A 24,400-nucleotide genomic window follows, 5' to 3' on the forward strand; every position below is an offset into this window, starting at 1 on the left:
ATTTTTGCTTTTACATCAAAATATAAGGTAAAATAACTAACGGCTATTAGTAACATATTTGAACCTAAAATCGTGCCAAAAGAAAGAAGTCAAATATTTGGAGGCAAAGTGTACATTTAGATGCAGGTTTTTCGTCCAAGCAGTTGTACTGTGAATTTTGATGAGGTTGTTGACTGAAGTTTTTTTCCACGTGAAAAAACTAAAAATTTTTGCCTGTAAAAACTTCACTGCTCAAAATCACAACAATCCTTTTTAAGTTTATACTGTGCACTTAAAAAAGTTCCTGCAGCCATAAACAAGGAAAATTCTTTAGTCCAAAAATTGGCCTGGTCTTCAAAGTGTTAAACGGCAGCATTTCCCATCAGGTGACATTATTAGGCCTTATATATATCATCGTGTGGGGGAGACACCTGGATGGTTTTCTTTAATAGTGGTAGTTTGGTTAGCTGGGAAGGCGGCTGTGTGGAGGTGAAAAGCCAACGGGGAAATCATGGTATGCAGGGTGTTCTTTCTTTTTTTAATATACTGACTTTTATTCAGAGATCTAACGTAAACTTTATTGTATGTGGTTCCTCGGGGTGTGAAATGGGTACACTACAATATAAAGCTGAAGGGGAAGTTTCATCTTGCAGACTCCACAGGCTATACTATGCATGCTGATCCCAACAATGGGATTTGAAGATGGGTCCTGATGTACCCTGCAGTCTAGAGATGTAATTGTAATTCCCATTTATTTGTTAGGGACGCCTGACCATCTCTCCACTGAGAAGTGTGCAATGGAGTCCAATTTTAGAACTAGAAGTGGTTCCTATTGGTGGAATCTGCATCACCTGTTTAGTACAAATGGCATTACTTTAACCCCTTAATGACAGGGCCAAATTTTTGAAATGTGTCCCTTTTATTTAGTAGTAACTCTGGAATGCTTGAACATCCCGTTGATTTTGAGTTTTATTTTTGACACATTATACGTTATGAAAATGATAAACCTGGGTTATGTTTAGTTTTTCTTTATTAAAAAAAAAAAGAGCTAATTCTTGACATTTGTCAATTTTCAATTTCTGAATGCTTATCCCTTTAATCCAGATAGTCATACCACACAAATATTAATAAATTACATTTCCCTCATGTTTGCTTTACATCAGCACCATCTTATAAACTGTTATTTGTTAACATTTTAGAAGGTTTAAAATGTATTTTTTTATTTTTTTTGGGGGGGGGGACTTATTCAGTTTTGAAGACTCTGGATGTCCCATACTATATTTGAAACCCACATAAGTGATAACATGTTAAAAACCGTGCCCCTCAAACATGTTCAAAATTGCTTTCAAGTAGTTTATTAACCCTCCAGGTGCTTTTCAGGAATTAATGCAAAGTGGCATAACGGGAATGGAAAAAACGTGCGTGTGTTTTTTTTTTTTTTTTTTAACCATGTAAATGTCTTTAACTACTGAATAGGTCACTCACTGTAACCGGCAGACTCTAAAGCCATTATTGCCAAACACCAGGATCACACAATCAAGGTCTCAGGGTGCAGACCTGGGGGGAATGGTTCCAACACTACTGATAAATTCTTGGCTGAATGTCGGCATTGAATGGAGCTGCTCTCGGTTGCTGCTGGGTACAACCCAATACAGGAGCTTAAGTGCTGGACTTGTTGGCAACTGCTACACTTTTAGCAAACTACAGTACAGCTCTGTTCAATGTTTATTTCCAGCTGCTAACAGCCAAGTGGGGGTTTTGCAGGGTGTTGAGCCCCAACGGAATTGATTGACTAAGGGTACCGTCTCACAGTGGCACTTTGGTCGCTACGACGGTACGATCCGTGACGTTCCAGCGATATACTTACGATCTCGCTGTGTCTGACACGCTACTGCGATCAGGGACCCCACTGAGAATCGTACATCGTAGCAGATCGTTTGAAACTTTCTTTCGTCGTCTAGTGTCCCGCTGTGGCGGCATGATCGCATCGTGTGACAAAGGTTGTAAACGATGTGCGCACAGTAACCAACGGCTTCTACATCGCAAATACATCATGAAATTATCGCTCCAGCGCCGTGTATTGCGAAGTGTGACCGCAGTCTACGACGCTGGAGCGATAATGGAGCGACGCTGGAGCGTCACGGATCGTGCCGTCGTAGCGACCAAAGTTCCACTGTGAGACGGTACCCTAACACCTCTTTACTCGGCAGATGATCAACAGCATTGAATTAAGCCTACCTAGATAAAAGAAGCCCCAAGCTAACTTGTAGAAAGAGTATCAATTGAAGAAATGTCTGATTTCTTCACACACCAAAAAACCTACTGATGGGGAATTTAGATGGTGAGCTCCAGTGGGGATGTGATGTCTGTGGAATTATGGTGCTATATGAGCAGGTGCAGATGACTATGTATTATCTCAAAGAATCAGGTCAATTATGCGAATCTCTAATCAGAGTGTGAGCGTAGTAGGATCCAAATGAGGAGAAAATGGTGTGGGTGTGTGAAGTCTCCATTGTCTTCATTCTGTGAGGGGAAATTGGATAACTCAGATGATTGGTTGACTTGCATGGCAGAGTGCGGTCTGAAAATCAGATCAACTTGGGCATGCAGCAAATTTTTCCTTGGATCTGCTCGGTCTACGGAAAAAATCTAACATGTGAAAGGTGCCATAGCCTAATATTGGTCACAGTGCAATCTGATGTTTTGTTTTACCGAAAATACAAACGTCTGCACCCGCCTTATGGGAGATGAATAATAACAGAAGTGAACAATAATGCTGATCTTATTTTTCAGAGGGAATGCATATCTATCCATGTAGGCCAGGCAGGTGTTCAGATGGGAAACTCCTGCTGGGAGCTGTACTGCTTGGAACATGGAATCCAACCAGATGGGGTAATAGAATCTGGCAAAACCACACAAACCGTGGACTCTTCTTTTGGCACCTTCTTCAGTGAGACTGGATCTGGAAAGCATGTACCAAGAGCAGTGTTTGTTGATTTAGAAGAAACTGTCATAGGTACAGTATCCTTGGTTTAAGCGATATTCTTAAGTTTAAAGGGGTTGCCCCCAAGATGGGCTATAACTTGCCCATTGCTGGGTCCCCCCTTATCCAGAGAACAGGGCTTTGCAGAGCCCCATCTGCACATGACTTTTCCATTAGTTGTCTATAGAACTGCCAGAGATGGTTGAATGCTGTAGTTAATCTGTCAGTCCCATAGACTGTAATTGAAGACCTTGTAGAGCCTTGTTTTGGGATCCGTGGTGGCCCCAGTCATAGAAATGGGTGATGACATTCATTCTGTAGAAGCTATTAAAACATCAGGTCTATCTACTCCTGTATACATTCTCACTGTAAAAAATGCACATTACAGTAACAATCATCTGGGTTAATGGTAAACTGTGAAGTTCATACAATAAAGATGAGTAACTGACCATATGAGATGTATTTACAGTAGAGGGAAGCAATGCCAGAAGTGGTCCCCAGCATAAGCAGAAAATGGGCCACTTGTGGAACAACAATGTGTTTGTGACAGAAGCTGTCAAGCTAATTTTGGATGTGGAAATGGTCCCCTATGTAATAACGTCAATGCTATAGCCATCCCTAGATGTATATGGAGTAGTTGAGATGAGCAACCACTTAACTTTTGATTAACTTCAACAATCTAGCCATTTTCTTTCTAGATGAGACTAGGACTGGACTATATAAAACCTTGTTCCACCCAGAGCAGCTTATTACCGGAAAAGAAGATGCTGCTAACAACTATGCTCGTGGGCACTATACAATAGGCAAAGAGTTAATAGATTCTGTGCTGGACAAAGTGCGAAAGCTGGCAAGTACTCATAATGTTGAATTTGGTCACTTAGATAATATCCTCACTTATTGGTAGTAAAAGTAAAAATATAGCTGCCATGCTGCATACATCCTGTGGACAAGTTTGACATTTATTTTTGTATATAGTCATGTCTTAAACTTTTATACTATCATTTGTCTGTTCTATTTTCTCCCTCCCTTCCCCACACCCACATCCTTAAGCCATGCCTTATCATTAAACTATATGCCTTCAAGGGGTTCTCTCAAGCTTATCCCCCAATTTCAGAATAAAGGGTAACTTTTTGATTGCTGTGGCCTCCACTGATCCAGAGTGAATGGAGCAGAGGTCAATCACGCACACTACTGCTGCACTTATTCTTAATGGGAATGCTGACTATTGCTAATATTTGGTGCTATTAAAATGATTGGAGAGGCAATGTCTGATCATCTTTGGCTCCATTCATACAGGGCTCTTCAAATCCCTGTCTCTCGGGATCAGTGGGGGCCACAGCAGTCGGACCTCCAAAAACTGGGAAATTATCTTCTGTACTATGGATGGGGAACAATGTTTTTAAATCTGAGAAAGCCTCTTTAATGTATGTTGGTCTTGACTTTGATACTCTGTATGCATATCTAGCAGACCTTTGATATTTTTATTTTCACACTTTTATCTTGCAGACTGACCAATGTAGTGGTCTTCAAGGGTTTTTGGTATTCCACAGTTTTGGAGGTGGCACAGGCTCAGGCTTTACTTCACTAGTGATGGAGCGTCTTTCTGTTGACTATGGGAAAAAGTCCAAGCTTGAGTTCTCAGTGTATCCTGCCCCCCGGATATCGACTGCAGTGGTGGAGCCTTACAACTCAATTCTGACAACCCATACAACTCTGGAGCACTCAGACTGTGCCTTCATGGTAGACAATGAAGCAATTTATGATATATGTAACCGTAACCTGGACATCGAGCGTCCTACTTATACTAACCTTAACAGATTAATTGCCCAGATTGTTTCCTCAATTACTGCCTCCCTGAGGTTTGATGGTGCATTGAATGTTGACTTGACAGAGTTCCAGACTAACTTGGTGCCTTATCCTAGAATACATTTCCCATTAGTCACTTACTCCCCCATAATATCGGCAGAGAAGGCTTACCACGAACAGCTGTCTGTGCCAGAGATTACTAATGCATGCTTTGAATACTCAAATCAGATGGTAAAATGTGACCCCCGTCGTGGTAAATACATGGCTTGCTGCTTGTTGTACAGGGGTGATGTGGTGCCCAAGGATGTAAATGCTGCTATTGCAGCTATTAAAACAAGGAAGTCAATCCAGTTTGTGGACTGGTGTCCTACTGGCTTTAAAGTGGGCATTAATTACCAGCCTCCCACTGCGGTCCCAGGAGGAGACTTGGCCAAAGTGCAACGTGCTGTCTGTATGCTGAGTAATACTACCGCAATTGCAGAAGCCTGGGCTAGACTGGACCATAAATTTGACCTCATGTATTCTAAGAGGGCTTTTGTACACTGGTACGTGGGCGAGGGGATGGAAGAAGGGGAGTTCTCTGAAGCAAGAGAGGATATGGCTGCTCTAGAAAAGGATTATGAAGAGGTGGGGACAGAATCTAGAGATGATGAGGAGGATGAATACTGAACAGCTTGATATTTGCCACTGTGTAAATGTTGGAATTCAATTACCTGTTGTACAGAAGTAATATCTAAAATATTTAACTGCCAGTATCTTGTATGTTTTAACATTTGTTTCAGATATATAGGGTCTTGTATCTAATTATGTCCTGCTGAATACATAGACCATATGATGATCATGTACTGATGGCTAAAAGAGCATTTCTTTTGTATCAATAAAATGTGATGCATCAGTCTGTTGGTATTCATTAATCTGATCACATGGCCTTCCCGTAAAGGCGATTAGTATGCAAAATAATGGGCTTGGCATGTAATGCTTATACACAAAGTGCTGAACATGGGGTGGATTTTTTTTTTTTCTGATGCTTAAAGAATGGAAGCCGGTGAGAGTGAAGGTACACCTACAGTTTCACAAGAATGTGACTATAGTAAAATGCTTATTTTATTTAGTCCTAATGGTAGGTTCAGAAAAGCATATCAAGTTTGAGATTCATTCACCAGACTTGCACTTTCTTCTCTCATTTTTGTCATCTGCATGCAATCTGTCTGTAGCAGCTATTACAAATTTGCAAGACTAAACATGGTTCCTCTGTGAAGTCACAGTAAAAATCTGTTTCTATATGGTGGCTCTTTGAGGAATATATAATTTTTTTTTTTTTTTTCTTCTCCAATAACTCACAGTATGGGTGGTTTTTTATTTTTTTTTTATTTTTAAGTCCGTGCTGTTGCCTACAATAGCACTAAAAAATACTTGGAGGACACGAGTGTGCTCGAGAAATCTCGAGTAACGAGTATATTCTCTCATCACTATTTAGGATGAGTCTCTTATCTCTAGTGCAAAGCGATTTTGATTTTCGTGTTCAGTCTTTTGATCGTTTTTTAATTGGCTTCACGTTTTCAAAAACGCTAACTATTTTTAAAGAAGTGAGCAGACTATTCTTCAGGCATTCACGGCTACGAAGCAAAAAGTCAAAGGGATGACGAAAAAAAAGCCACAAAGACACCTAGGCTTGTTCTGTGAGTTCTGAAATTTAAAAAACCCCAAAAAACAAGTTAACATTTTACTCATTGCTTAATATAATTTTTTTTTTTTAAAAAGTAATAAAATGCACAAAAAAGGTTGACAGTCAAAAACATTACTTTATCTAATAACTTCGCCCTAATGCTTAAGGCAACAATGGGGGTCCGAAGAAACACCCGCCTATGGTGGGGAAGTTCCTTTAGAGGACCTGTCACCAGTTCTGATAAATCTTGGTTAAACATTGCATTCTCCATAATACTGTAGATCAGAAGTATCTGCTCTTAAAACTATGGGTCCCATTCATAATTGCCTTTTACGATATTTTTAATTTTTTCATTTGTTTTTGGTTTGCGAATTGTTTTAAATGTATTTTAAGTATTTGGCCTTTTTTTTTTTTTTCTTAGGCCTCTTTCACACTTCCGTCTTATTCCTCCCGTCGAAATCCGTTGAGTTTTGAAAAAACAGGATCCTACAAATTTTTCAGCAGGATCCTGTTTTTTCCCATAGACTTGTATTAACGACGGATTGTGACGGATGGCCATCCTTTCATCCGTCGTCACTGGATCCGTAGGAAAATAGCGGTCTGTCGGGTGGGGACAACGTTCAGAGGAACAATTTTTCTGCACGTCGGAAAATTGCTCAGTGACGGGTCCTGCGCTGTCCGTCACTGGCTATAATTGAAGCTTATGGACACAGGATCCGTCGCTGACCGTCAAACACTGGAATCCAGCAACGTATCCCATTTTTTTCATTCTGAGCATGCCCGGAACCATTTTCCAAGTCAGGAAGATTCTCTCTCTCTCTCTCTCGTTTTCCACTATTTTCACAACATCCGTCGATACTTCACTGCATTATGACATACCCCGAACGATGGAAGTGTGAAAGAGGCCTTAACACTCATCATTATGGCCAACATTTTTGGTATCCAAATGTTTTCCACTCATGCATCAATTGTGGCTTTTTAATAAGCCGCAACATTTTTATTCAGATGTATTTCCGTTTCTGCCCCCATTTATGTAAGCCTGGAATTTTGGGAGGTAAATTTTGCAACATTTTAGTGTAACAAGCAACTTCTTATGCAAAAAAAGTGCAATAAAAATAAAGTAAAGGAATTTTTGAAATGGCACAAAATTCACTAACCACATTCGCCAAGAGAAAAGTACAAACACAAAGAAAATGAGGAATCAGGCCCTTTGAGTTGTGCCGTTCCTCTGCTTTCCCTCCTAGAAATAATGAGTACGTTGACGCTGGGTTGTTCCCAGTTGGGGACGTGTCTGACAGAGTCCAATCACTGCTGCTAGTGTAGTCACACATACTTTGACAAGGATAATGGTGACACTCGGGTACCAATTTATTCATCAGTTGCCAGTAGCAATAGCAGAGGAAAGACACAATGCAAAGCTCTGCTCCAGAATTGTTATTTCATAGGAAATAAAAGTAGTTGCTAAGAAGGGCATGCTGGAAAAAGGACGTCCTTTCAAAATGCAGTTTGACCTATTCATTCTGGTCCTGATTTATTAAGGCTGGTGTTTCATACGCCAGTCATAAAGAAGGCAGCACTGTTGTATGATGCGCCTTATTTTTTCATTATTATTATTAATAACCTATCTCTAAGATAGGTGATCAGTTGGGGGTCCGACACCAGGCAGGCCGCCGGTTAGCTCTTCTTGGTGTCGGCAGCCGGATCTGCTTGATTGTGGAGCTACTCTGTCTTTTGATGGTGGCCTTGGCTGGGTACTGAACGTCTGACTCCTATTGATTTGCATAGGAAGTGGATGTGCAGTAGCATGCCGTGGCCACTATCAATAGAGCAATTCCGGCCGCTGACATTGAGAACAGGCGGGGGGCCTGGACCCCATCTGATCAGATAATAATCACCTATCCTATGGATAGGTCATCAATGAAAGAGTAGTAGGCAACCTCTTTACAGGGGTTATCCCGGGATTTTATTATTTCTGTGTATGTTAAAAACTAACAGGCATGTAGTTGCAACCTGCCTGTTCTGCACAGTAGAGCCCATGCTTCATTTCATCTTTAGTCACCAGAGCAGCTCTTCCTCTTCCTCACATCACGCTGATTGACAGCCATCTGCCCGCATTTGGGAGCCGGCTGTCAATCAAGATGACCTCGGTAGAAACTCCTCGTCAAAGGAGCAGAATGGAAGAGAGATTCTGCTCTATCGGCATGATGTTAGTGGAAGTAGGGAAATCGCCAGCAGAGGTGGTCCGTGACCACTCTGACCTGGCAGAAATCATTGGTGGACAGACCAGGCAGGTAGTTAGCAACACAGCCGCCTGTTAGTTCTATGCAAAAAATATTAAAAGTCCCAGATAAACCCCTTTAATGAATTTGGAGCTCCTAAAAACTGTCAAGAGCCACCACCAGAAATGTTACTCCAGTCAGGCACTAGAGTATATTTCTGTAGTGATTTACACCACTGTACATTTTGTTGAATTTCCCAGATGGGCATTGCCACACCCTATCACACCCCTGCTATGTCCACTTTGGCGAAGCTGGCCAGGACTGTAATAACAACGCTTAGGGCCCAATTCATTGTGTGCATTCTTTATTCAGTCATTTTTGCTTTTTTTTAGTTTTAGTTTTCGTTGAGGTGTTTTGTGCCAAACTCATCAAATGGCCGCACATGACTTACGAATTCTTTAATGACTTTTTCTCATAAGGGTAAGTTCACACAGGGCGTTTTTGCTGCTTTTTTTTTCTGCAGCAAAACCTGATCATCTTGGCAGGAAAGAAGCTGCGTCAAAAAATGCAGGTTTAGGTGCATTTTTGGTGCGTTTTTTTTTTCTTTGTCCATGCTAATGTCCTTGGATTTTCAACAGCAAAAATGCAGCAAATAATGATACCTCCGTTTTTTCCAACACCCATACAAGTCAATGGGTGAAAAAACGCAGCAAAAACGCTGAAAGAAGTGACATGCTCTATGTCCAAAAAACGCAGCAAAGCACAAAATCCTGATCACACAAAAAACCAATGTCATAGCTTCCAACCGTCCCTCATTGTGCAGGACTGTCCCGGATTTGATGCTTTGCCCCGCTGTCCAGCGCAGGACGCTCTGATCCCGGGCACAGCACAGGAGAAACTCCGTCACACCCCCTTTTGTTAGGCCACCCCCTTCCCCATGTTCCTGAGTCTCCCAGCGACACTGTTCAGAGAGGGAGAGAGAGGGGACACTTCTCTAGTTTGAGGTACGTAACAGCCGAACACAGCCTGGGTGCTGGCGGCAATGTAAGCAGCAGCAGACCAGTCAGTGGACTGGAGCTAATAATGCCTGGCTAGTATAATCCTGCGCTCCCATCCTGCGCCCCCATTCTGTCATGTGCTGCTCCCATCCTGCGCCCCCATCCTGTCATGTGCTGCTCCCATCCTGCGCCCCCATCCTGTCATGTGCTGCTCCCATCCTGCGCCCCCATCCTGTCATGTGCTGCTCCCATCCTGTGCCCCCATCCTGTCATGTGCTGCTCCCATCCTGCGCCCCCATTCTGTTATGTGCTGCTCCCATCCTGTACCCCATCCTGTCATGTTCTGCTCCCATCCTGCACCCCCATTCTGTCATGTGCTGCTCCCATCCATATGCCCCGTATGCTGCTCCATAAAGGTTAATGGCCCCCATAAGATGCTCCATAGCATAATATGCCCCGTATGCTGCTGCGATAAAAAAAAAAATGGCTCAGGCCCCCGGCACTTGCGAAATTCACCTGTCCCCGTTCCACCGCTGTGCGCCAGTCTGTCTTCCGGGTCTCTGGCTGTGACTGTTCAGTCAGATGGCGCCCACTAAGCACGTCATCGCGCCCTCTGACCTGAACGTCACAGCCAGAGGACGCGGAAGACGGAGCCCAGTGGTGGAACGGGGACAGGGGAATATCGCATACTCGCTCTCCTGGCACGTCCGTGCTTCTCCGTCAGAGATCTCATTATGCGTTCAGTGCTTATGCATACTGCGATCTCCTGGGCCACAATTCTCATCCCCGGATGCATAACTCTGTGGAGTCCAGACTAGGCAGGCGCTTGCTAAGTTTATAAAGGCTTCGGACACAGTGATGCTCCCAGTGTTATATTATAGATAGATATGATGCGGGGGCCCGGTTCAAATCTTGCACCACAACCCATCACACTCTATTTATGCCACTGTTCTCGGTTGCTCTATGTGACTGTAGACATTTGATTTGAATCTTCACAGCATTCACATCGCACGCTGTGAGGATTCTCCAGACACGGCAGCGGGCGGTTATATGACTTTGAGTATGTGACTTGCATACTCCTTTAAACATTCTGACTAGACATGACCAATCTCAGTCAATACTCTTGCATTGATATAGTCCGCACCCATCTAGTCAGTACCTGACTGCATGTATGAAAATCACATACTTGTGGACACATGACAGTCCGCTGCCGGCACTGGAGAATCCTCCCAGCACAAAATCCTGATCACACAAAAAACCAATGTCATAGCTCCCAACCCTCCCTCATTGTGCGGGACTGTCCCGGATTTCATGCTTTGCCCCGCTGTCCAGCGCGGGACGCTCTCATCCCGGAGACATCAGGAGAAACTGCCATCACACCCCCTTTTGTTAGGCCACGCCCCTTCCCCTTTCGTATGTTCCTGAGTCTCCCAGTGTGCGTCACTGTTCAGAGAGGGAGAGAGAGGGGACACTTCTAGTTTGAGGTACGTAACAGCCGAACACAGCCTGGGTGCCGGCTGCAATGTAAACAGCTGCCAGCAGACCAGTGGACGGAAGCTAATAATGCCTGGCTAGTATAATCGTGCGTGGAATGAGTCTGGGGCTGAGCAGGGAGGGATGGACACACTCACAGCCTCCCTGTTTGCCTCGGCTGCTCAGTGCTCACTGCTGTGTTATTGCAGAGCGACAGATGCAGATCAGTGAGTAGTCAATGATGCCTTGTGTGGGGTCAGGAGGTGTACAGTGTGGATGTAGCAGAGCCGTGTGTGTGTGCGAGGTGTATGGAGCGGAGCCGTGTGTGTACGAGGTGTATGGAGCGGAGCCGTGTGTGTACGAGGTGTATGGAGCGGAGCCGTGTGTGTACGAGGTGTATGGAGCGGAGCCGTGTGTGTACGAGGTGTATGGAGCGGAGCCGTGTGTGTGTACGAGGTGTATGGAGCGGAGCCGTGTGTGTGTACGAGGTGTATGGAGCGGAGCCGTGTGTGTACGAGGTGTATGGAGCGGAGCCGTGTGTGTGCGAGGTGTATGGAGCGGAGCTGAATGTGTACGAGGTGTATGGAGCGGAGCGCGTGTGTACGGAGTGGAGCCGTGTGTGTAGGAGTAGCTATGTGTGGCCATTATATGGTACAAAGTATCATGTGCGGCCATTATACAGTATGGAGCATCATGTGCAGTCATTATACAGTATGGAGCATCATGTGCAGTCATTATACAGTATGGAGCATCATGTGTGGCCATTATACAGTATGGAGCATCATGTGCAGTCATTATACAGTATGGAGCATCATGTGCGGTCATTATACAGTATGGAGCATCATGTGCAGCCAATATACAGTATGGAGCATCATGTGTGGTCATTATATAGTATGGAGCATCATGTGCGGTCATTATACAGTATGGAGCATCATGTGCAGTCATTATACAGTATGGAGCATCATGTGTGGCCATTATACAGTATGGAGCATCATGTGCAGTCATTATACAGTATGGAGCATCATGTGCGGTCATTATACAGTATGGAGCATCATGTGCAGCCAATATACAGTATGGAGCATCATGTGTGGCCATTATATAGTATGGAGCATCATGTGCGGTCATTATACAGTATGGAGCATCATGTGCGGTCATTATACAGTATGGAGCATCATGTGCGGTCATTATACAGTATGGAGAATCATGTGCTGTCATTATACAGTATGGAGCATCATGTGGGGCCATTATACAGTATGGAGCATCATGTGCAGTCATTATACAGTATGGAGCATCATGTGTGGTCATTATACAGTATGGAGCACTGTGTGGCCATATTTTTTTGTTTAGAATTATGGTATATGAAACAGTGTGATCAGCAGTGCTAAATGGGTGTGGTTGGGACGTGGATATGGGTGTGACTAATTATGAATGGGTGTGGTCACAGGCGTGGCCAAAAATTTGCCGCAGCGCGCTTCGCGCGCTGCAAACTTTGTCCCTCTTCGCCATCTTCAAAAGTTGGGAGGTATGCAATGTGTGTGCATGAGATTTCTGAAATCTCATAGGCTTTGCTGGTACTGTAAAAAGCAGCTGAAAATTAGCATAAAAAACTCAGCAAAAACGCCCTGTGTGAACTTACCCTTAGGCCGGGATCACACATACGCAAGATATGCCCGAGTCTCGCAGGTGAAATCCCAGCTCTGGCGCCGGCACTCCAGAGCGGAGTGCGCAGCCGCACAGCAATACATGGAGCTGCACGCTCTGCTCCGGAGTGCCGGTGCCAGAGTTGGGATTTCACCTGCGAGACTCGGCCGTATCTCGCGTATGTGTGATCCCGGCATTAGGCTACTTTCACACTAGTCTGTTGGTACGGGCCGTCGCAACCTGTCGGCCCGACGTACCGAGTGTTAATTAATCACCACGTGGGCAGTGGATGTCGTCTTACGACGCATCTGCTGCCCAGTGTGATGAGCGAGGAGGAGGGGGCGGAGTTCTGGCCGCGCATGCGCAGTCGGAAAAAGTGGAACCGACGGACAAAAAAAGTTACATGTAATGTTTTTTTGTGCCGACGGTCCGCCAAAACACGACGCATCCGACGGATGGGATGTGTGGCACTCCGTCGCAATGCGTCGCTACGTATAAGTCTATGGAGAAAAAACGCATCCTGCGGGCAACTTAGCAGGATGCGTTTTTTCTACATAATGACGCATTGCGACGTGCGTCGAACGACGCTAGTGTGAAAGTAGCCTAACTGTGACTTTTTACTGGGAAAAATCATGATTCAAAAAATGTAAAAAAAAATGCACTAACCTGGCACCTATAAAATCATTCGAACAGGAAGGACTGGAGTAGAGTTGCACCAAATTTAGTGACTTTTTTTCTTTTAAATGTCACATTTCATGAATTTGTTTGACTAGCTTCTCATGAGATTTTAGGCAGTTTTTCACGCGGTGTGTCTTTTGAAAAAATGCAAGTTATTTTGTTTCATGGGGGCAAAAATGGCGCAGAAAAACTGCAACATCAAAACCTCCCCACAAGGTCCTCAGGGGATGTGACAAACATTTAGAGAAGCCCATTTTTGGTGTGTTGTTTGTGCCACTTTGCGAAACGTGCAACTTTTTGCACTGAAGTGTTGCAGAAATGAGTTTAATATGAAAATAAAACATTTTTTTTTTACTTTGATCAAAATTCATGAGCCACATATGACATCTAGATGAGTTCGGCAAAAAAAAAATCTCCTGCAAATGGTGAATCAGAGCCTCGTGCCTTCTGCACCGGGTATTAGCTCGTAACTCAGGCTATGTGCACACTTTGCGGTATTTGCTGCGGAGCCGCAGCGTTTTTGGACACTGCGGATCCACAGCAGTTTTCCATGTGGTGTACAGTACAATGTTAACCTATGGAAAACAAAAAACGCTGTGCACATGCTGCGGAAAAAAACGCACAGAAACGCAGCGGTTTACATTCCGCAGCATGCCAATTCTTTGTGTGGAATCCGCAGCGGTTTGGCACCTGCTCCATGTTAAGAACCCGCAGGTGTCTAAAACCGCAGTGGAAACCGCACAAAAAACCGCGATAAATCAGCAGTACTTTTTGCACTGCGGATTTCATCAAATCCGCTGCGGAAAAATCCGCAGCAGAATCCGCAAAGTGTGCACATAGCCTCAGCCGCACGGGTCTCACTGAGATTTATGGAGGTCGGAGAAAGCAGCATGACAGCAGCAGAACAGCGACCAGCTGCCCACACCGAGACTCCCGCCTGCCCTCACCTAAAATGGCGGCAGCGTGCGCAAAGGATGTGACGTCACCAAATATCCCTCATCCGTCTCTTAGCAACCAGATTCTCGCTGAGTCGCTATCCTATTGGCTGTTGTTCAACGTCTGCTCATTTCAAACTACTGGCGCGGCAGTGAGTGACAAACGTTCGTGCGTCTACCGTGTGATAACTGAGCCCACCGTGGAGGGGGAGGAGGTAATGGCGCCGCCGGCGGAGTGTTCCCCACCCCCCGGGAATGCGAAGACCAAAAAAAGAAATGGACCTACACGCAAATCGTCCGTCACTAGCCTCGTCGGGCAGAGCACTCCAGAGAAGACCTGCACCAGGAGGTAGGAGGACGCAGCGTTCTGAGGGCGGATACTCCGCACCGTGGGACCGGGCCGGTGTTGTGTGCCCGGGCCGGTGTTGTGTGCCCGGGCCGGTGTTGTGTGCCCGGGCCGGTGTTGAGTGCCCGGGCCGGTGTTGAGTGCCCGGGCCGGTGTTGAGTGCCCGGGCCGGTGTTGAGTGCCCGGGCCGGTGTTGAGTGCCCGGGCCGGTGTTGCGTGCCCGGGCCGGTGTTGTGTGCCCGGTGTGCGGGTCCGCAGCTCTGTGTCCGGTGTGATCCGGTCTGTCATACATGTAGGGAGCGGATCCTCGTTCTGTCAGTATCCACCGTCCAGTTGCTGAACTATTACCAAGCATCATCTGTGGGACTATGATAGTGTAGTAGTCATTTATGTGGTGTGACACTACAACTCCCAGCATACCCTGTGGTGCCATCTACACCGATCACTGTTGATGCCTGGCTCCTTCCTTCATCCATGGTTATGGGGGAAGATCTTATTTCTATTCCATATATAGAAGTATTTGCCCCCTTTTGGTTTTTACCTATTTTGTTACATACAGTATATAATTTGTAATCCATCAGCCCTAAATAGTCTAAGCTGGTAAAGTGAGAAAACTATAGGCATTCATTAACTGTATGGGATCAAATAAGTTAAAGGGAGCCCGTTACGGGTTTTGGCCGATACGAGTTACGGCCACCACCTTTCAGGGCTTATCTACAGCATTCTATAATGAAAGATGAGAAAAAAAATAAGTTTTGTTATACTCACCTGGGGGGTGGTCCGGTCTGAGGGGTGCCGCAGGTCCTGGTCCGGCACCTCCCATCTTCTTGTGATGCCGCGGCCTGCTTGCTTCATGTGGATGACGCACGGACGCGTCATCCACACGGGCTCCCCTGCAGTGCCACGACAGCACCCATTACGAGAGAGGGAATCCGCCCACCATCAGAACAGAAACCTACAGGTTAAAAAGGGGCGGTCCCCCTCAACTCTCCAGTTTGGGTTCCTGTCCTGCACGGGAGCCTGCAGGTTGAAAATCTCACCCAGGTCCATCAAGCCTCTGCGGGGGCACTGGAAGCAGCGTCGGGGGTGTACTGCTCGCAGACTTCCCCCTCGACTGGGCACAAGAATGTCGCGATCCCAGGGGCCGGTGAATGACGCCCTGGGTCGCTTGAGCGCGGCGCCGCTCATCCGGAAAGATAAGCGCTCTTGACCCGGAAGTAGGTGCAGTACTTCCGGGGGAGGCCAGGAGGAGGCGCGCGGCATTTTCTTAAAACAGAGCCGCAGCAGGTGTGCGGCAGGATGTCCTCTGTGGGGGACGCAGAGCACCTTCAGGTGGAGGTGCCCGAGCAGCACAGAAAGAGCGGTAGTAGCCGTTCAAGGAGCAGCAGCGCTGTGGTATGGGGGCGGCAGAGTTCAAACACCCCAGCGTCACGTGGCAATTCACCTCCTCTGGAACCGGAACTCCTTTGATCAACCCTGGGTGAGTGTGTGATCTACACCTGTTAGCTGATTTATTCCTTTTTCTTGTGCTTTGTTATAGGTTAAAAAAAACAACAGAAACCAAACACAAGCAGTGTGCATTATGCACAGTACCCTTGCCAGACAGCTATATTAAAAAGCTGTGTCAGGCGTGTATTTGCCGTACTTTAGAGGAAGAAGCTCCCCTCCGTACATCAGACTTAAGAGCAGTTATCAGGGAAGAAATCGAATGTTCCCTTAAAAGCAGATGGCATGAAAAACCTAGTATGGACTTAAGGTACCTTCACACTGAACGATATCGCTAGCGATCTGTGACGTTGCAGCGTCCTGGATAGCGATATCGTTGAGTTTGACACGCAGCAGCGATCAGGATCCTGCTGTGCCATCGATGGTCGGAGCTAGGAGGCCAGCACCTTATTTTGTCGCTGGACTCCCGCAGACATCGCTGGATCGGTGTGTGTGACACCGATCCAGCGATGTCTTCACTGGTAACCAGGGTAAACATCAGGTTACTAAGCGCAGATGTTTACCCTGGTTACCCGGGGACCGGCATCGTTGGTCGCTGGAGAGCTGTCTGTGTGACAGCTCTCCAGCGACCACACAACGACGCTGCAGCGATCTAGATCGTTGTCTAGATCGCTGCATCGTCGCTAAATGTGACGGTACCTTTATTGTCTGATTCCGGCCCATCTCTACAGGAAGGTGAATGTTCAGACTCTTCATCACCATCCTCCTCGGATGAGGAGGGAAGACCATGCTTTTCTGTAGAGAATATAGATACATTAGTAAAAGCGGTTCGCACGACCATGGGAGTCGTAGATAATAAGGAACCTAGATCCACCCAGGATATTATGTTTGCGGGGTTATGTCAGAAAAATCGCAAATCCTTCCTGGTGGTAGACACAGTTAAAATCTTTTTAGGTGTGAATGGGATAAACAGGATAAGGGGTTGTTACCATTATCCGCAAAAAGGAGATACCCCTTTGATGATGAACTTTTGTCTGAGTGGGTAAAAGTCCCTAAAGTGGACGCATCTGTGGCTTCCACATCAAGGTCAGCCACTCTACGACAGGAAGATGTAGGCCGGCGTCACACTGGCATATTGCATCCGATGCGAGAGGAGAGGGAGGATCGGAGCACAGCTGCGGAGGAGGTGGAGAAATGAATTTCTCCATCTCCTCCATTGCTGGGGTCCACTTATAACGCACATTACTCGGATTATATCCAAGTGATGTGCGTTGTCTCACTCGCACCCATAGCCTTATATGGGTGCGAGTGAGTCGAGAGTTTTCCTCGGTCTGAGACAATCGCAGCATGCTGCCATTGTCTCGGACCGAGGAAAGCGGCCGACAAAAAGTCGGCTGGTGGGAGCTGCCCCATAGCTTAACCCCTTAGTGACAGAGCCAATTTGGTATTAATGACCAGACCAATTTTTACAATTCTGACCACTGTCACTTTATGAGGTTATAACTCTGGAACGCTTCAACGGATCCTGCTGATTCTGAGATTGTTTTTTTGTGACATATTGTACTTCATGTTAGTGGTAACATTTCTTCGATATTACTTGCGATTATTTATGAAAAAAATGGAAATATGGCAAAAAAATTTAAAATTTAGCAATTTTCAAACTTTGTATTTTTATGCCCTTAAATCAGAGAGATATGTCACAAAAAATAGTTAATAAATAACATTTCCCACATGTCTACTTTACATCAGCACAATTTTGGAACCAACATTTTTTTTTTTTGTTAGGGAGTTATAAGGGTTAAAAGTTGACCAGCAATTTCTCATTTTTACAACACCATTTTTTTTTAGGGACCACATCACATTTGAAGTCATTTTGAGGGGTCAATATGATAGAAAATGACCAAGTGTGACACCATTCTAAAAACTGCACCCCTCAAGGTGCTCAAAACCACATTCAAGAAGTTTATTAACCCTTTACTTGCTTCACAGGAACTGAAACAATATGGAAGGCAAAAATGAACATTTAACTTTTTTTTTTAAAACATTTTGCTTCAGAACCATTTTTTTTTATTTTCACAAGTGTAAAAACAGAAATTTAACCATAAATGTTGTTGTGCAATTTCTTCTGAATACGCCGATACCCCATATGTGGGGGTAAACCACTGTTTGGGCGCACCGCAGAGCTTGGAAGAGAAGGAGCGCCGTTTGACTTTTTCAATGCAGAATTGGCTGGAATTGAGATCGGACGCCATGTCACGTTTGGAGAGCCCCTGATGTGCCTAAACAGTGGAAACCCCCCACAAGTGACCCCATTTTGGAAACTAGACCCCTTAAGGAACTTATCTAGATGTGTGGTGAGCACTTTGAGCCCCCAAGTGCTTCACAGAAGTTTATAAAGTAGAGCCGTGAAAATAAAAAATCGCATTTGTTTACACAAAAATGATCTTTTTCCTATCGCCACGACAGCACCCCTACGAGAGAGGGGATCCGCCCACCTTCCGGACAGGAACCTACAGGATTTAAAGGGGCGGTCCCCCTCATCACTCCAGTTTGGGTTCCTGTCCGGACGGCGGGAGCCTGCAGGCAGTCTTACCCGGGCCTCCATGCCTCTGCGCGGTGTCTTTAAGGAACGGCAGAATCGGGGGCTCGGAAGCAGCGTCGGGGGTGTTCTGCTTGCAGACCCCCCCTCGTCTGGCCAAGTGGATCGCGTCCCAGGAGTCGGGCAGTGCCATCCTGGTCCGCAGTTGAGCGCGGTGCACACCGGCACTGGTGAACCCGGAAGTAGTTCTTACACTTCCGGGGTAAGCCGGGGGAGGAGCGCTGCAGCGTTGTAAAAGAGCGCCGCCTTTGAAACGATGCGTGCAGCTATGTCCTCAGTCGGGGACGCCGAGCACCCTCATGGAGAGGGAGCGGAGCAGCGCAGTAAAAACGGTAGCGGCCGCTCAAGGAGAAGCAGCAGCAGCGTGGTACGGGGGCAACGTGCGAGCGCCCCAGCGTCACAATTGAATCCCACTCCTTCAGAATCGGTATTCACAAAGTCAGCCTTATGGTGAGTGTTAACAAAACTCCTGCTGCTGATTTGGTCTGTTATTTGTGCTTTGTTTTAGGGGAAAAAAACAACTAAATCTAAGCACAAGCAATGTGCTCTATGCACGACTCCAATGCCTGACAGTTATACCAAAAGGCTTTGTCAGGCTTGCATATGTCAGACCTTAGAAGAGGAAGCTCCCCTCCGGTCATCAGACCTTAGAGCAGTCATCAGGGAGGAAATAAGCTATTCCCTTAAAAGCAGCCGCCAGGGAAGGTCGGGCAGGGACATATCTCCAGGATCTAGTCTGTCCCTCCAAGAAGGTGAATGTTCCCGCTCCTCATCTCCATCCTCCTCAGATGAAGAGGGAAGGCCTTGTTTCTCGGTGGATAACATGGACACGTTAGTTAAAGGAGTCCGAGCTACCATGGGTGTTACAAAGAGCAAGGAACCAAGGTCCGCACAGGACATAATGTTTGCGGGCTTGTGCCAGAGGAGTCGTAAAGCATTCCCGGTTGTGGATACAGTTAAGACCCTTATAAAACGGGAATGGGATAAGCAGGATAAGGGTTTCCTGCCGTCTTCAGCCAAAAGGAGGTATCCCTTTGAAGACAATGATCTGGCAGAATGGATGAAAGTCCCGAAAGTGGACGCAGCGGTGGCTTCTACATCTAAAGCCGGTACTTTGCCGCTCGAGGATGTGGGCCTTCTAAAAGATCCGTCGGATAGGAAGGCGGACATGTTTTTGAAAAAAGTATGGGAGTCATCTGCGGGGGCGTTCAAACCTGCCATCTCTAGCACATGTACGGCTAGATCCGTTATGGTGTGGATATCCCAGCTGGAGGAACAGCTGAAATCCAAGGTGCCCAGAGACAAGATGCTGAACTCCCTTTCGCAAATACGGGATGGTGTGGCGTATTTAGCGGATGCATCGGTGGATTCCTTAAAATTAGCAGCGAGATCGGCAGGTCTCTCAAATGCTGCTCGCCGAGCCCTATGGCTTAAGACCTGGAAAGGGGATGCCCAGGCGAGAGCTAAACTGTGTACAATACCGTGTAGGGGTGAGTACCTGTTTGGCCCGGTATTGGATGACATCCTAGCTAAGGCTGAGGATAGGAAGAAAGGGTTTTCCTAAAACTTTCAATCCTACCTTTAGGAATACCTTCAGAAGACGCTTCCAATACCGAAGACCTTACCACAACCGAGACTGGGAACCAACAGACCCAAAAAAGAAAGGTTCGGACTTTAATGCCTCATCATCTTCCTCAAGAAGAAGAAGAAATTATCGCTAATAAAAATCTTCCAGTAGGGGGCAGGTTAAAATATTTCTATGCTCAGTGGGCTGAAATAACTGCAAGCAATTGGGTTTTAGGTATAATTAATTCAGGGTTAAAATTAGAGTTCCGGGAAAAACCTTCTGATTTTTATATCTTGACTGCCCCCAATTCCTTACACCAACAAAAGGCCCTTGAGAAAGAGGTCCAAATGTTAATACGGAAGAAAGTTATAGTGGAGGTTCCTAAACATCAGCAGGGGAAAGGGTTCTATTCCCCTTTATTTTTAATCTCCAAACCAGATGGATCCTTTCGAACCATCATAAATTTACGGAGATTGAACAAACCTCTTCAATATCATGCCTTTAAAATGGAATCTATTAAAACGGCAACTAAACTTCTTTTTCCCAGATGTTATATGACAGTCCTGGATTTAAAAGATGTGTATTACCATCTGCCCATTCACCAGGATCATCAACAATTCCTCAGAATGGCGGTGCGCTTAAACGACCAGGTCAGACACTTTCAGTTTACTGCAATGCCGTTTGGTCTATCTATGGCACCGAGGGTGTTTACTAAGGTCATGGCGGAAGTAATGGCCTATGTCAGAGAACATGATACGTTAATTGTACCCTACTTGGATGACTTCCTGGTAGTGGGAAATTCGTTTTTTCAGTGTGGTGGTCGCCTAAACCATGTAATATCTTCCTTACAGGACTTGGGTTGGATAGTCAATATGGAAAAATCAAGATTGGAACCATCAACGACTCAGACTTTCCTAGGTATTCTGCTAAATTCGGAAGAGCAACTATGTTTCCTTCCGGAAGAGAAAAAGCAGAGGATTGTGCACAAAGTCAGTACGGTAACAAAAAAAACAGATCTGACTTTGAGAGACGCTATGTCCCTTCTGGGATCCCTAACGTCTTGCATACCAGCCGTTCAGTGGGCTCAATTCCACACTCGGGTGTTGCAGGCCCAGGTCTTGAATGCAGAGAGCAGTCTTCAAGGGCAATTAAGCGGAAGACTCAGGCTGTCCGCCGCCACTCTACACAGTCTGAGATGGTGGTTAAACAAGCGACATTTAGGGAAAGGAGTACGCTGGAGTATAGTTCCAGACAATGTGGTTACAACTGATGCCAGTCCAATAGGATGGGGAGCTCATATATAGGAGATGTTTGGACTCAAGGGCAATGGTCTCTCTTAGAGGCCCAAGAGTCCTCGAATTGGAAAGAGCTGACGGCAGTAAAAAAGGCCCTTCTCAGGTTACTACCATCTCTGCAGGATTCACATGTAAGAGTCCAATCAGACAACACAACAGTAGTAGCGTATCTCAACCATTAAGGAGGTACAAGGTCAACATCTCTAATGAACACCACCTCAGACATATTCAACATAGCCGAAACCCACTTTCGCTCTCTGTCAGCCGTTCACATTCAAGGAGAGCTCAACACAGAGGCAGATTACCTCAGCCGTCATTCTCTGCATCAGGGAGAATGGGTTCTAAGTCGACGGGTGTTCAAACGGATAGTAGACCTATGAGGATTGCCCGTTATAGACCTATTTGCAACGAGAAAGAACAGACAGACCAACAGGTTTGCTTCTCTTCGGGTGGCGGACAAGCCCTGTATAATAGACTCCCTTCAAATACACTGGGATTTCGCTCTGGCTTATGCGTTCCTCCCAATGTGTCTGATCCCTATAGTACTCAGGAAGATCAGGGAGGAGAGGGCGAGAGTGATCCTGATTGCCCCCTTTTGGCCCAGGAGGGCATGGTTCTCGTTACTCAGGACAATGTCTGTGACCGATCCCTGGGTATTGCCAGTCAGTCCGGAGCTTCTTTCGCAGGGTCCATTCCGTTACCCCAATGTGGAATCCCTGCATCTGACGGCGTGGAATTTGAGAGGGAGTTATTGAGGAGAAGAGGTTTTTCAGAGGCTCTGATAGCTACCCTTTTAAATAGTCGGAAAGAGATTACTACCAAGATCTATGCTAAGACTTGGAAAAAGTTCCTTGCCTTCTACCAAAAACCCTTTTCAGGCAAGGTTCCAATTCCGGCTATTCTGGAGTTTTTACAGAAGGGCCGAGAATTGGGCTTGGCAGTGAATACCCTTAGAGTCCAAATTTCAGCTTTAGGGGCGTTATATAACAACGATGTGGCGGGAAATAGATGGGTTTCCCGATTTATTAGGGCCACTGAACGCAGTAACCCAGTGTATATTCCTAGATTACCCCCATGGGATTTAAATTTGGATTTAGACGCCTTAACAGAACCCCCCTTTGAGCCATTAGATTCTGTCTCCATAAAAAATTTAACTTTAAAAACAGCCTTCCTGGTAGCCCTGACCTCTGCTAGGAGAGTGAGTGATTTACAAGCATTGTCAATTGATCCTCCTTATTTAATGGTCTTTCAAGATAGGGTAGTATTAAAACCGGACCCCGCATACCTACCAAAAGTAGCTTCTAAATTTCATAGAAGTCAAGAAATAGTTTTACCATCTTTCTGTGACAATCCGAATTCAGCAGATGAGCAGAAATATCACATGTTAGATGTTAGAAGAGCTTTATTAGAATACCTACACAAGACAGAACCATGGAGGCAGAGTAGGGCTCTGTTTGTTTCCTTTCAGAATCCAAGGAAGGGGGCGACGGTAACTAAGGCGTCTATCGCCAGATGGATAAGAGATGCCATATATCTTGCTTATACGGCTAGAGGCCAGACACCACCAGATGGCATCAGGGCCCACTCCACTCGAGCCATGGACTCATCCTGGGCGGAAAGAGCGGACATCTCCATAGACGTAATATGTAAGGCGGCAACGTGGTCATCTCCTTCCACCTTTTATAGACATTACCGTCTTGACCTATCATCAGAGGCCAATTTAGTTTTTGGCCGTTCAGTACTTGGTGCTGTAGTCCCTCCCAGGTGATTGATCTTTGAAAATCTCTCGTAGGGGTGCTGTCGTGGCGATAGGAAAACCGGTGTTTACGTACCGGTAATAGGATTTTACGGAGCCACGACAGCACCCGCACATTCCCCCCCCGTAGTTGATCACTGGTTTCTGCACCCTTTGGGAAAGTGTACCTTTTAAAAAATCACTCTTTAGAAGGTGATGGTATTTAGTAATGTTTAAGTATATATGTTTATGTACTAACTCAATGGCGGTGTCCCTTATACTCTGAAACACAAACTGGAGTGATGAGGGGGACCGCCCCTTTAAATCCTGTAGGTTCCTGTCCGGAAGGTGGGCGGATCCCCTCTCTCGTAGGGGTGCTGTCGTGGCTCCGTAAAATCCTATTACCGGTACGTAAACACCGGTTTCGCCCACAAATTCTTATTTTCACAAGGGTAACAGGAGAAATTAGACCACAAAAGTTGTTGTGCAATTTCTCCTGAGTATGTTGATACCCCATATGTGGGGGTAAACCACTGTTTGGGCGCACCGCAGAGCTTGGAAGAGAAGGAGTGCCGTTTTACTTTTTCAATGTAGAATTGGCTGGAATTGAGATTGGACGCCATGTCGCATTTGGAGAGCCCCTGATGTGCCTAAACAGTAGAAGCCCCCCACAAGTGACCCTATTTTGGAAACTAGACCCCTTAAGGAACTTAACTAGATGTGTGGTGAGCACTTTAAACCCCCAGGTGCTTCTCAGAAGTTTATAACGTAGAGCCGTGAAAATAAAAAATCCTTTTTTTTTTTTCCTCAAAAATGATTTTTTAGCCTGCAATTTTTTATTTTCCCAAGGGTAACAGGAGAAATTGGACCCCAAAATTTATTGTGCAATTTATGCTGAGTAGGCTGATACCCCACATGTTGGGGCAAACCACTGTTTGGGCGCATGGCAGAGCTCGGAAGGGAAGGAGCGCCGTTTTGGAATGCAGACTTTGATAGAATGGTCTGCGGGCGTTATGTTGCATTTGCAGAGCCCC

At 45.8% G+C, this 24,400-nt stretch overlaps 2 protein-coding genes across 2 annotated transcripts in view; both read left to right on the forward strand.

The window, feature by feature from the left end:
• Positions 1–400: 400 nt before the first annotated feature.
• LOC143775847 (tubulin alpha chain-like) lies at positions 401–5,663 on the forward strand. Its single transcript, XM_077264460.1, has 4 exons — positions 401–493; positions 2,773–2,995; positions 3,661–3,809; positions 4,469–5,663. The coding sequence occupies exons 1-4, from the start codon at positions 491–493 to the stop codon at positions 5,435–5,437; spliced, it is 1,344 nt and encodes a 447-aa protein (XP_077120575.1). The 5' UTR covers positions 401–490; the 3' UTR covers positions 5,438–5,663.
• An 8,846-nt stretch (positions 5,664–14,509) lies between these two features.
• The window catches only part of NET1 (neuroepithelial cell transforming 1), a 60,170-nt gene continuing 50,279 nt past the window's right edge, over positions 14,510–24,400 (forward strand). Inside the window, exon 1 of the mRNA XM_077264461.1 lies at positions 14,510–14,727. Within this exon, the coding sequence (XP_077120576.1) occupies positions 14,597–14,727 (131 nt within the window). The 5' untranslated portion in view covers positions 14,510–14,596. The remainder of the gene's footprint in view (positions 14,728–24,400) is intronic.

This window comes from Ranitomeya variabilis, chromosome 5, assembly GCF_051348905.1.
Source record: "Ranitomeya variabilis isolate aRanVar5 chromosome 5, aRanVar5.hap1, whole genome shotgun sequence".
In the NCBI taxonomy this organism is placed as follows: domain Eukaryota; kingdom Metazoa; phylum Chordata; class Amphibia; order Anura; family Dendrobatidae; genus Ranitomeya; species Ranitomeya variabilis.

Excerpts from the sequence above, each read along its gene's own strand:
- LOC143775847 (XM_077264460.1), top strand. Across the intron at positions 2,996-3,660 it reads TTTAGAAGAAACTGTCATAG|ATGAGACTAGGACTGGACTA; the intron begins GTACAGTATCCT and ends TTTTCTTTCTAG. Across the intron at positions 3,810-4,468 it reads TGGACAAAGTGCGAAAGCTG|ACTGACCAATGTAGTGGTCT; the intron begins GCAAGTACTCAT and ends TTTATCTTGCAG.